The 13,507-nt window shown below is 40.2% G+C and overlaps 1 protein-coding gene across 1 annotated transcript; it reads left to right on the top strand.

The window, feature by feature from the left end:
- Window positions 1-204: 204 nt before the first annotated feature.
- LOC115798877 (stonustoxin subunit beta-like) lies at window positions 205-10,642 on the top strand. Its single transcript, XM_030755872.1, has 4 exons — window positions 205-238; window positions 1,889-1,988; window positions 7,916-9,394; window positions 10,101-10,642. The coding sequence occupies exons 2-4, from the start codon at window positions 1,898-1,900 to the stop codon at window positions 10,640-10,642; spliced, it is 2,112 nt and encodes a 703-aa protein (XP_030611732.1). The 5' UTR covers window positions 205-238; window positions 1,889-1,897.
- Window positions 10,643-13,507: the final 2,865 nt, after the last annotated feature.

Raw genomic sequence — 13,507 nt, 5'->3', positions numbered from 1 at the left:
TCAAAGGCATCAGCTTCATTTTCATCACCACACATCACAGGAAACCAACCAAAGAAAAAAGTGTAGTATAAGATTAGTTCCTCCAAACCAAAACTGAAGTATGAAAACAACTGAGGGTGTTCCAGGTGTGTGTTAGAGGAGGAGTTAATTATCAGCTATAAAATAACCTGTGTACCTACAGACTGGAAGCTGCAGCTACAAGACTTTCACGCAACTGAGAACTGCACACCTTCACCAGGTAATCAACAACAAAGAGACTTTCATTTAACGTAGTCTGTTTTTTTGTTTTTTAATCATGCACAGTTTTAATCTCAGTTAGAATTTGGTTTAACATTTTTCAGATTAAAACAGCTGGATTTACATTTTTTTGACCTGCTGAAACACCAACTCTCATTTTCTGAACCAAATTCTTAAACAGTTTTCTGCTTTTTGCAGATTTTGACCCACTAAAACATGTTTTATGCTGTGATTCATTCATGATGCATAAATGTAACCACAGGGGGCAGAAACACAATTATAAAAAGTCTTGTAGTGACTGAAATGGTGAAACTGATCAATTTCAATTCAGAGAGTTGAAGGTTGATACCAGCAGTGGCCAGAAGTAATCTGAGAGTCAGAGGAGGAAAACGAGGAAGAGCAAAAATAGAAATCTGATCAAATTGGAGCCACTTTGAAAATAAATATACGAGGTGTACTTTATGCAACTGAAATGTGTCACAATATGATTTGCTCCTGAAAATTTGTCTTTCTGCATTTTTTACATCCAACATATTTATCCGGTTCTGTCCTATTATAATAATGTTGCATTAGAAAAACATGAAACCGCCCTCTTTCATTAGTAAATTACAGTATGAGATGTGAGATATCAATAAACACAACGAAGATTTCATATACATTTTCTTCTTTTACTTCTGTGACAGGATGAACAGTCTCAGCAGATCCGTAACAATCTTCAGTGTTTACTGTATCCTCGTGTTGCTGTGCATCACTTTGTGAACTGTGCTTTCAGTGTTTCCATGGAGTGTGCAGTCAACAGTCAGCAGTGCTCATATTTCTGACTGGTTGTGTGTTTGTGGGATATTTTCCAGGACAGTTGCAGAGATTGTAAATTAAGTCTGAATATTGGTTTGGGGTTCAGAGTTGTGAGAAAGGTGAGACAGCTTCATGAAATAGGAAGTTGTTGAAAAAAACTGTAAACCAACTGATATTAGATTTTTTCACAGCTTTCTCACAACTCTAAACACAAAATAAAATATTAAAAATATGTTTACAAATTATATTTTTGTCAAACAAAATAAGATAATAAAAAAAAGGCATGAATCAAGGCAACAGTGTGTGTAAAACGAGACAGGGGACACTTTCGTGAGGAAATCATATCATGAGAAACTGTCAAACTGTCTGTTTCTTCTATTTCTTCCATGTGGTTTATTATTCCATGAACAAAAACACGGCTTCATCTGAAATTTTTGCTCCTGCTCTTCCTCACCTTCTTCCTCCTCTGTTTCATCTCATCAGTGAAACCGGTGCAGTTTTGAGTCACTGTGATTAAGAAATGACATCTGTGCTGGAAATGAGTTTTAGAGTCAAAATGGATTTTAGATGGATTTTAGAGGGAATTCTGATGGTTAGGGCCTGCTCAGATTGGGCTGTGTTTAGGGGGTTAGGATGACGCACGACTCACACAGAATGATAAATGGCTGCTTTAGGCAGGAGGGATGAATCAGAGGCACAGCAGTAAGTATCTTTTTCTGTCGTGCTGGTTTAATTTCAAGTGAAGGAATAATTCTTTTTTTAGCACTTCAGAAAAGGCAGTATCATCTGGTTGGAAAGCAATAAATAAATAGATATTCTGGTTTTTTGACATCTGTTGGTGGATCTTGTCTCTCAGGTTGTAGACATGGCCTCAGATCAGTTGATGGTTGCCGCTCTGAATCACCCTTTCGCTTTGGGGATGCTTTACGATGCAAGAAGACATAAACTGAACACAGGTAAGAATTTTAGTTTGGCATTACTCGTTTTAATCATCTCTGCAGGCCTGTCTTTGGTACCTTCATATTAAATAGCAGCACTGATGGCTGAGAAACAATTTTACTTCTTTTAGCCCATCTTCTAAATTAATGAAGCAATTTCCTGCTTTATATCCTGTTGTGTCACAGAGTAATTTTTTAAATGCACCATGTGTTAGAGTTTTATGAAAGAGTATTTGGGCCACACTGAGAAAAAAATTAATAAATTGTGCATTTTGAGATTAAGTCAAAATTTTGAGAAAAAAGTTGAAATACTATTTTGAGATTAAAGTCATCATTTCAAGTCAAATAACAGCCACGGCTGCTATACCCTCTACAAACTGTCGTGGGTAGATGAAACAACTTGATCAGTTATCTTATTGTGTCTTGTGATTCAGCATATCCCCTCTGTACTGCACGAAGGTACAAGCATCAAGATCCGTGCATCTGACCATTGCCAGTTGTGTGGTTTTTCCTTCTGAGCCGATGCAGCTTTCTTCACCATCTCTTTAAAGTCCTCATAGTTAACACTACATCGTGTTTTTGTACTAAAAGAGAAATAATTTCAGTATAGTTTCACTAACTCATAATACAAGCCATTCTGGAGGGTATAGCAGATGTGGCACGGCAGTTGTTTCACTTGAAATGACAACTTTAATCTCCACATTTTGACTTTTTTCTCAAAATTTTGACTTTTTTCTCAAAATGCAAAAAAAAGAAAACATTTCTAAATGTGGCCCTTATACTCCGTTGTACAGAGTGCAAGTGTGAACAGGAATTAGACAAACATTCATAAATCACAGTTTGGATAGTGTTCAGCTAGACCATTGGCTAATTATTGGACATAATTTAGGGTTTAACTTGTTGGATATAACTAGAAGAACAATAGGTGCTATGTTTAACCAACACCAGAGGTACCCTGCCCAAGCGTCCATATGTGACGAGTAAGGAGTTAGAACGTTTTGGTTTAACAGAGGCAAGATGTATTTTTTAATAAATTTATTTCCTACACTCTACATTCTTAGGACAATGTGTAACTGCAGGTAATTTTAACTACATACAGAATTCAGCTACAGACAGATCTCTAAATTGTTTCTGGACACTCACATTCTTTTCTGTAATTACATTAGTTCCCAAACCAGGGAAACCTTGTAGCCCCTTAACTGGCAAGGGCCCGGTGACGGGCCGTTTGTAGTCCCTTTTATATGGCAGGCTAGACCCTCCCATTTTTATTGACACGTCATTCGGCCAATCATGTAACTGGCTGCACCAAATCACCTGACAAAGCTACGTGACGCCCTCTGAGTATTATTGGCTCTGGGAAACCCATTTCTTAACATTATTGGCCGAATGAGGTGTCAGTCAAAATGGGCGGGTCTAGCCTGCCATATAAATGCACTTCATTCGGCCCGCGGACCAGACGCAGCCGATTAATAGGCTATGAAATGGGTTGTTCAGAGCCAATAATAACCAGAGGGTGTTATGTAGTTGTTTCAGGTGATTTTATTTGCTGCCAGTTAAGGGGTTAACAAACGTGAGAATATGAAGCCAATAAGCTTGTTGAATTCAAGTAAATTAATAGATAAATTGATAGCACTTTTACGCTCAGCTCCCTCTTCACTACGATGGACTGGTGCAGCTTCACTGCAGCCAAAACCCCAATCCATCTGTCAGTCTCCTGCTTCCTTCTCCCGTCACTCCTGAACAAAACCCCAAGATACTTAAACTCCTCTACCTGGGTCAGCAACTTGTCCCTGAGCCGGAGTCAGCACTCCACTCTTCTCCAGCTAAGAACCATGCCCTCAGAGTTTGAGGTTCTAATTCTCATATCAGTCGCTTCACACTCGACTGCAAGCTGGAGGCCACCACTCAATGAAACCAACAGGACAGCATCATCCACAAAAAGCAGAGATAAGACTCTGAGGCCACCAAAGCAGAAATTTCTGCCACTTGGTCTGGAAATTCTGTCCATAACAAGAATGCTCAAAGAAGTCCTACCATTAATTAAAGCTTCAATCTAAAATATGATTAATCCTTTTTAATAACAAAATAAAATAAAGATATGATATTATATGATCAATCTATCTTTGATCATATAATATCATATCTTTAGTTTAAGGTGGCTATGTACCACAGGCTTTCAAGGTGGCAGTAATTAAACCATTATTTAAAAGCCATCACTGACCCAGCTGTCTTAGCTAATTATAGGCCAATCACCAACCTTCCTTTTCTCTCAAAGATTCTTGAAAGAGTAGTTGTAAAACAGCTAACTGACCATCTGCAGAGGAACGGTTTATTTGAAGAGTTTCAGTCAGCTTTCAGAATTCATCACAGTACAGAAACAGCATTAGTGAAGGTTAAAAAATAATCTTCTTACAGCCTCTGACAGTGGACTCATCTCTGTTCTTGTCCTGTTGGACCTCAGTGCAGCTTTTGATACTGTTGACCATAACATTTTATTACAGAGATTAGAGCATACTATAGGTATTAAAGGTACTGCACTGCAGTGGTTTGAATCATATTTATCTAATAGACTCCAATTTGTTCATGTAAATGGGGAGACACTAAGGTTAATTATGGAGTTCCACAGGGTTCTGTGCTAGGACCAATTCTATTTACATTATACATGCTTCCCTTAGGCAGTATTATTAGAAAGCATTGCATCAATTTTCATTGTTATGCAGATGATGACCAGCTTTACCTATCCATGAAAGCCAGATGACACACATCAATTAGTTAAACTGCAGCAACGTCTTAAAGACATGGATGACCTTTAGGCTCCGTTTACATGACACTGTTTCAAAATGAAAATGGTGTTGTTTTGATGTATTTTGGCCTCCCGTTTACATGAGAACAGAGTAAAAATGATGCGTTTTGGAAACAGGGTCCAGAGTGGAGCGTTTCAGCGTAAACGGGCGATTACCATGCTTTTTGGAAATGGGGGCACTCGCACATGTGCACCATGGTTGTGACCTCCACAGTTTTCCGCACGTGCTAATAGATGAAAAATACTTCAGTCAATATTTTCTGGTGTTTTTGCCGTTTGATAATCGAGTGTTTTGTGTAGCAGCAATCCAACCTCCTTGTCAGTCCACACAAAGTCTCTCACATTGGCCATTTTGTAACTAAAGAACAAATCTTTGCTGCGCATCCTACTGAGTCCCTCCATGCATGCGCGTGTTGTGTGAGCAAGCTTTGCAAAAAAAAAGAAAAAAAACAGAAACAAAAAACACCGCCAACTTGTGGCCTGGCAATGGGAACAACATCGTTTTCGCCATTTCCGTGTAAACGCAGATCGTTTCTCAAATGACTCCGTGTAAACGGGAGGCCAAAACGCATCAAAACAACACCGTTTCCAGTGGAAACACCGTGTTGCACAAACGGGGCCCTAATTTCCTGCTTCTAAATTCAGATAAAACTGAAGTTTTTGTACTCAGCCCTACAAATCTTAGAAATGTGGTGTTGAAGCAGATACTTACACTGGATGGCATTACTTTGGCCTCCAGTAACACTGTGAGGAAACTTGGAGTTATTTTTGACCAGGATATGTCCTTCAATGTACATATTAAACAAATATGTATATGCAGGACTGCTTTTCTTGCATTTGTGCAATATTTCTAAAATTAGAAACATCCTTTCTCAGAGTGATGCTGAAAAGCTAATTCATGCATTTATTACTTCTAGGCTGGACTATTGTAATTCATTATTATCAGGCTGTCCTAAAAGCTCCCTGAAAAGCCTTCAGCTCATCCAAAATGCTGCAGCAAGGGTGCTAACAGTACTTTATTACATTTTTTATGAAAACACATTCAAATATTTCCTTTTTCATGTCATATTTTTGGACTAGATTAAGAGTGTTAGTAAGTGTAAGAGCTTTTTTAACAGTTCGAGAGAAACTGGTGTAGTCTAACAGCAAATTTAATGCAGTGTCAAGGTTATTGTTTTCAACTATATAATAAGGCTATAATTATTTTATGTGAACTGAGCACTCTTCATCTGCCTCCATCTTGCCCTATTCGATCATCCTTCTCTGTAACACCAACCCTCTGCATGCCCTCTTTCATGAACCTTTACTGACAATTCCATCTTCAACATTCTTTGTGGACTACATCATTGTCCTTTCTCTGTACAAACCATCTCAGCTTTGAGTTGCTACTTGCAGCTTTACCTTTCCACCTCTCTTCCTCTCATTCACACACATGCATTCTGTCTTGCTTCTACTGACTTTCATTCCTCATCTCTCCAGAGCATAGCCCCACATCTCCAGGCTCTCTTCCACCTGCTCCCTACTCTCACTACAAATCTGCAAACATCAGAATCCGCAGAGATTCCTGTCTGACCTCATCTGTCAGCCTGTCCATCACCACTGCAAACAAAAAGGGGTTCAGAGCAGATCCCTGATGTAATCCCACCCCCACCTGGAACCAATCTGTCACTCTTATAGCATAGCTCACCACTGTCTCTCTGTCCTCATACCTGTCCTGCTCCACCCTTGCATACTTCTCTGCCACTCCTGACTTCCTCTCATGACTCATACAGTACCACAGTTCTTCTCTCAGCACCCCATCATCTACTTTCTCTAGATTAGGGTTTAATCCCGGGATCCGGGATTCCCGGGAAATGCGATCAGAACCATTTCCCGTTTCCCGGGAAACGTTAGACGGGAAACCGGGAAAAAAGTCGCGCGCGTCGATTTGACTTTCAGAAAGAAAAGAAAGCTTCAGAATGTTAAATTTAAGGAAATATTGAGAGAAGGGTTCGTTTAATGCGAAAAGCATTACTCTTCATTTCAGGCACGTTCAGCCTCCGTTTAAGGCTTCAGCTTCATCTCAAGCGTTTTAATAGAGGTATTACACAGTTGTACTTTTTTCCTCTTTAATTTGTTGAAATCGTAGGCAATGTGTTTACCCTAAGGTATTTTGTATTATATAATTTTATATTATATATTGTTATATTGCATTATATAGCCTATAAAATATGCCTGCCCTGAACAATAAAGAAATATCTGTTTAACTTCGAGTGTTTCTTTTCCTCGTTTGCAGCCGCTTACTAACAATCATGAATTAGGATACGGGCCTAATGTGTGAAGAAATTATCATGAAATAGATTGCTTTAACATATTTCGCTTTTAAAATGGAGTTGAGTAAAATGTATATTTTTTAGGCTATATGGATTGGCCAGTTTTTCAATAGACGATTCACAGCGAACCTACTTTAACCCTCAGACACGGTGTTATAAATTTGCTGTTGCCAGAATGGCAATGACCAAGTCGTGGTGCATTACTCAAGGCCCTGTGTTATGCCATATTATAGTGTAGTACGGTAGTTAACTTTTCAATGACTATTACAGCGTTCCACTGGTGGAGATATAGTGCAACAGATGTCGCCAGGACAGCGTGGCTGAGCCTTTATCAATGCTTTATCAATGAGATGAACCGTATTGTTTTGCACCAGCAGTTGTGGAATATCTTGGTATAATTCCATGTACAATGGAGGAATATTCGAATTATATTTGTTAAGGGAGTGTTGAGGAACGATACAACACCGCATAGCTCGAGCACTCAAATGCCGAGATGTAGGTTTTATTGCGTTAATCAAGCCGACGTTACCCCCTACTGGGCATAACAGGACATAGCTGGAAAGCTACCTCTACAATATCAGAATAGGTTAAGGCCGACACAGGCTACAGAAGGCCTAATTAAAATAAAAAAATAAATAAACTTTTTCCCGGGATTCCCGGGAAATGGCTCGTCATTTCCCGGGATTTGATTCATGTCATTTTCGGGAAAAATATTAAACCCTACTCTAGATCCACAAAGGCACAGTGAAGCTCCTTTTGACCTTCTCCAACTTCTACATCAACAATCTCAACACTTTATTTCTGCTTACATTGCTTTATGTTTTCTGCAGATTTCACGCTGTGGGACAGGGAAACTATTGAAAAAAACAGCACTAGGCAGCCTCAGACTGGCAGCACCTATGAAATTTCTGCATCAGACTCCATCGAATCCAAGTCTTCCCTCCTGAAAATAGATAATCATTCCAAAACCAGTTGGTTGTGTGGACTGATTGAAAGTAGCGGGTCTTCCATTTTTCTGAATGACAACAAGCAATTCAAGAACCAGAGCAGAGTGACGCTTCAGTTCACAGCTACAACTGCATATGAACGTCTGACAATGACTCACCTCGAAGCAAAGAACACACAAATACAAGACGTCATTAAGAAATGCCGCGCAACTCATGTAGTCACAGGCATCCTGTATGGGGCGAATGCTATATTTGTGTTTGACAGTGAAAGGTTAGGAACCAATGTTCAGAAAATGGAAGAGAGCATGAAGGCTGCAGTAAAGAGGATTATGATCTATTGTTCTAAGACAACAGAACATGAACCCTTGCCAAGAAGTGATGAAGAAAAAGATGTGACTGATAAATTCTCCTGCACATTCTACGGAGACTTCATTCTTGACAGCAACCCTACAACATTTGAAGATGCAGTGAAGACTTGCTCACAGCTTCCAAAGCTCATTAGAGAAAATGGAGAGAACTCAATTCCTGTCAAAGTGTGGTTGACACCGCTGAAGAATCTGGATCCAACTGCTGAAGAGCTGAAGGGAGAGATTTGTGTTGGGTTACTGAGGAAAGCTGAGAACGCCCTACAAAACCTAAAAGAAATGGAAATGAGATGCAATGATTCTCTGGATGAAGAACTGGTTCAAAGTTTTCCGCAGATTCACAAAGAGTTGAGCCACTTCCAACACCTCTGTGAAGATAATGCAAAAAAACTCCGACAGACCATGAAGGACACATTCCCTTCTATTCTTGAAGGTAAAAAAGATGACAATTCACTGGAACAACTCTTAGACGACCAGAAGACGTCACCATTCAGTATGGAGAACTTAGACAAGTGGTTAGATAATACAGAGAGAGAAATCAACGTCATCAGGTCCTGTGTGGAAAAGATGGAGGGAATAAAGATCGCCAAAGATGAGGCAGAGTGGGACAGAGGGGTTCTCATTCCAGGTGTCGAGGATGCTCTGTGCTTTGTTTTCACCTCCCTGGAAACTGACGACCCCTACCTGGACCAGATGTACAACTACCTACGTTGTCATGACAGTCACTACAGTTTCAGTCCACCAACAAAAGAAAAATGGTTCTTCTCAGAAAAAGTATTAGCGAACATGAGACAGAAAGCTGGAGATTTCTGCAGCATTGCCAAAGGCCTGAAGAGCAGCAGCAAATTTAGTTTCATTGTGGCATCAGAAAGAAATAAGAAATACCAAGGAGCAACCATCTACCATTACAGGAACGGCAGTTTGATGACTCAAGATTTTTCAAAGCCTGCTGTTCCTAGTGTGGCTTCTGTGAAAGACCGACGAGATCTATTCTGGTGTAAGTCCATTTTTGCCCATTTGTTTTCCTTTTCAGACAAAACAAATCCAAACCTGTAATCCAGAGGTGAGGTGAGGTGAGGTGAGGTGAGGTGAGGTGAGGTGAGGTGAGGTGAGGTGAGGTGAGGTGAGGTGAGGTGAGGTGAGGTGACTGATGGCCAGACTTTTTCTGGAAATAATTTCATAACATTAACATTCTGGTGACTTTTCATTGGTATATATAAATTTACAAAAGTGGGAAATTATCAGATATGCAAAGTACTTTGCAAAGTTTTAAGCACCAACAGTAAAGTAAAGATTATGTCTTTAAAAATTATATCATGGAATTCGGTTATCAGAAGTAATCTTCATGAGTAAAAGGATAATGGTCAGATATGTCTGTGTAGGTTCTCAGTCATCCAGGTCAAGTCTCTGGAGCTTGAAAAGGGGTGAGTGACAATGTTCAGATGAGAAAAACGTATTTACTGTGAGCGCTCTTTGCCTTTAAAACAACTGACTCACTTTTGGAGCCTCCAGTGGATGTTAGAGGAACTGCAGATTTCATGTTTGAAACCTGGTGGCTGCTTCTTGATGAAGGTGAAGGTTTTCAGCTAGATGTGATCCCAAATATCACAGCCACTTGTTTAAATAATATGCATGCAGAGTTGTATGTGAGTCTGCTGCGCAGTAATGACTGCTTACAGGTTGTGTTTCTCTCTCTTGTTCAGACACCTGTGATCTCACCCTGGACCCAAACACAGCAAGCAGCTACCTGATTCTGTCTGAGGAGAACAAGAAGGCGGCATGTGGAGCATGGCAGAATTATCCTGACCTCCCTGAGAGGTTTGACACGATGCCACAGGTTCTCTGCATGGAGGAGCTGACTGGGCGCCATTACTGGGAAGTGGAGTGGAGCAATGGTTACAACAATAATGTTGGTGTAGCTGTTACATACCGAAGCATTGGAAGGAAGGGAAAAAGTGATGAGACACAGCTCGGTAATAATCACAAATCCTGGTATTTTAGTTTGTATGAGAAAAACCTCAGTGCATGGAATAATGGTAAAGTGTGGAGCGGCACTCTTCCCAGTGCCGGCTGCAGCAGAGTTGGAGTGTTTCTTGATTGGCCTGCTGGCACTTTGTCTTTCTACCAGGTCTCACATAATGCACTGACTCACTTCTACACCTTCCACACCACATTCACAGAGCCTGTGCACCCAGTGTTGCACGCCTATTACACATCCAACTATGTTGCCCTGTGTCCAGTTTAATAAGAGCAGCAGAGTCAGTCAAGCTGGAAACACTGAGGCCAAAAACAGTTCAAACATTTTGCTTCACCTTTCATAAACTACTTATAGCTTTACACTGTATCAAGAAACTTTTAAATATTTGATGTGTATTTGGTGTAGGGATATTATTACTGAGACTAAACCTGATTCTTCACATGCTGCTGGTCTGTCACATCATGCCAACGCTGCTTCCTCCCACGCAGACCTAGACCCTGTATTATGCAGCCAGTTCAGCATACCCAGGGTATCTCTGCCACCCTCACACTGGCAGTCTGCGAACTGTTTTCCCCTTTCTGTGAAATCGTGTACAGGGGACCGATGATTGTTGAGCATCCCCAGCAGTGCCTGATGCCAATTTGGGTTAGATTGTCTGATTGGTTGCAGTGGTCACATGAAGTCAGAAACAGCTAATCAACATTCTTGTTACATGTATTGACATGGAGGCTGGTGTTTCTGGATTTTTACAAGTTTTTTTGGCTTTTTTGAGCCACTATACCTGTGGCTCCAAGCCAGTCTGCATTCACTGTGGTGAATGCCTTGAGGGAGTTGATCCCAATGATGAAACATACTCCCAGTGTAGGGACTGCCTGCAGTATCTGAACAATCACGTTGATTATTGTATCGACAGCCAAGAGGCTGATTTTACAAAGGAAGCGTAAACTGTAATATCAGAAAAATATGAGTATGTTACACACAATCCAGAATGAAAGTAAAACAGTTGCTGCAGAGAAATCAGTGATGAGATGAAAATTTCTGTACAGGACTTTAGTATCAACAGCACTGACTTACACAGTGAACCCCAAACATCTGCTGGTCACATGATTTAGAGACTCATTGGACTTTCATTGATCTGAGGCTGTGATTGGACACTCAGTTTGCTTCATCTCTGTGGGTTAGATTGTTTTGGATCATTGGTGCATTTATTATTTTTTCTCGAGTGCTTCTTTTTTGTTCTTTATCTTTATCACAGCTGCATGACTCATATAACATGAAATTATTATCAAAGGCTCATATGGAAAATATGTATAATCTAATTGTCATAGGTGTTACTCAGGGAATAAAGGGGTTCTTAAATTTATGCTAATGCTTCAAACTGAAATGTGTATCTTCTGTTGTTATAAGTACTGTTATTAAGGGAACAGTGGGTATCAATAAACTACTTAACATGATCAGTTTTCTGATCCTGGGGACCGAAATGTGTTGAAAGAGAGGGAGAGATTAACTGAGAGTTTTGTTTAATTTTCTCTTATTTAGTTCAGTATTTGCTCATATTTTTGTTGGGGTTCTTATTAACAATGATTAATGTAACAGGCCTGATACACTGTACATGTAAATGCGTCCAAACTGGCAGATCTTGGTAAATGATGGCGCAACAACAAGAGCTTGAGTTCTTTCTGTGAGACATGAAAATGTTCCCTTAAAGCAGATGTCTTACACCTGTATTATTCACCTGTTGAACCAAATCAATGTCAATCAATTTTCTTTTTCCTAAAATAATTGTAATGTGCCACTCAGGAAATCTCTGAGTATTGTCTCAGCACATCTTCCCACCCTGACTGAAGTTGGCGCTCTCCTGCTTTGTGTAACACTGACACCTGCTGGACATCATCAATAAAGCTGACTCCTGAGTTGAACACTGTGCTGCGTCCTGTTTGTCATAGTCAGGAGCCAAACTTTATTTAAAAAGCATCAAGAAGAAAAGAGAAATTCACAGCTGTAAAGTCTTCAAACAGCCCTGACCTGATATAACTGCTCTAAATGTTGCAGTGAAGACACTTCATGACACTGAAACACTCAAAGTACAGGTATTTTTGATTTATTTAACAGCACAATATGCATAATATACTTATTAATATACTTATTCATCAGGGACAGAAACTGACACTGCTGATGTGATCACATCTAATGATTAATTAATGAATAATTACCAGTGGCACTTCGTAACAGAAGCTGTTTTATGTAGTCTTGTAATTTGACGTTAGTGGCTAAGTGATGGGAGCTGGAACTGAATCTAAAGAGCTCTCTCTGATAATTGTTTAACCTTTACTGTGTAGAAAAAGTGAGTTTTAAAAAAAAAGATCCTCAAACCTCCATCTGATCCACCCTGATAGCTGTCACAGGTGTGGCGTGGGGAAAGGATGGAACTATAGCCTGGACAGCAGCAATTAAGGCCTTACAGTGTTTATACTTCACTTTTTCTGGCCATAATAACCCTGGAAACCACATAACACATCCATAACAAAGTCCAAACAGAGCAAAACCTGAAATAATGATCGTAACATGACTAAAACAAAGATGTGAAGTTAAACAGTCAGTCTTCAGGGAGGGCAACTTCCAGGACTCTACTCAGGGATTCCCAGATGAACTCTGAGCTCAACATGTGGCCACAAACAAGAATCTCAGCCTGTTCTTGTCACAGTGCGTGACCAGGCTGTGTGGCTGGAGACGGTAGGTAAAAGTGATGGAAAGTGTCACGCGAGACTTTGTGAATCTCGGCAGTATCGTTAATGGCGGCGTGACTCTATCAGCAAACATTTGCGTGATTAGCCTTTTTTTTTTCGCCAATTTATAACTAGACAGGCTTAAAACTAAAAAAATATAGGTAGTTTCTTAGCCTAACTTAAATTATTCTCAACAATCTGGAGGACGGTGAAGAGGACCTGGATAGTTTGCTGCGGTACATCGACGGGTGTTTTGAGCGAGTCGTCATGGGGAAAACAGACAAGACGCCGACTCCCTCCACCAGCAAAGCAACGCCGTCCACAAAAAGAAGCCGCCCAGAAGATTCCCCAGAGGCAACTTCGCCACCCACCACCAATATTGTGGACATTCTGGAGTCCATTAATA

Source organism: Archocentrus centrarchus, chromosome 19 (genome assembly GCF_007364275.1).
Source record: "Archocentrus centrarchus isolate MPI-CPG fArcCen1 chromosome 19, fArcCen1, whole genome shotgun sequence".
NCBI lineage: Eukaryota > Metazoa > Chordata > Actinopteri > Cichliformes > Cichlidae > Archocentrus > Archocentrus centrarchus.
Note: the sequence above shows the minus strand (reverse complement) of the source record. Positions and strands in the feature narration are given on the sequence as shown.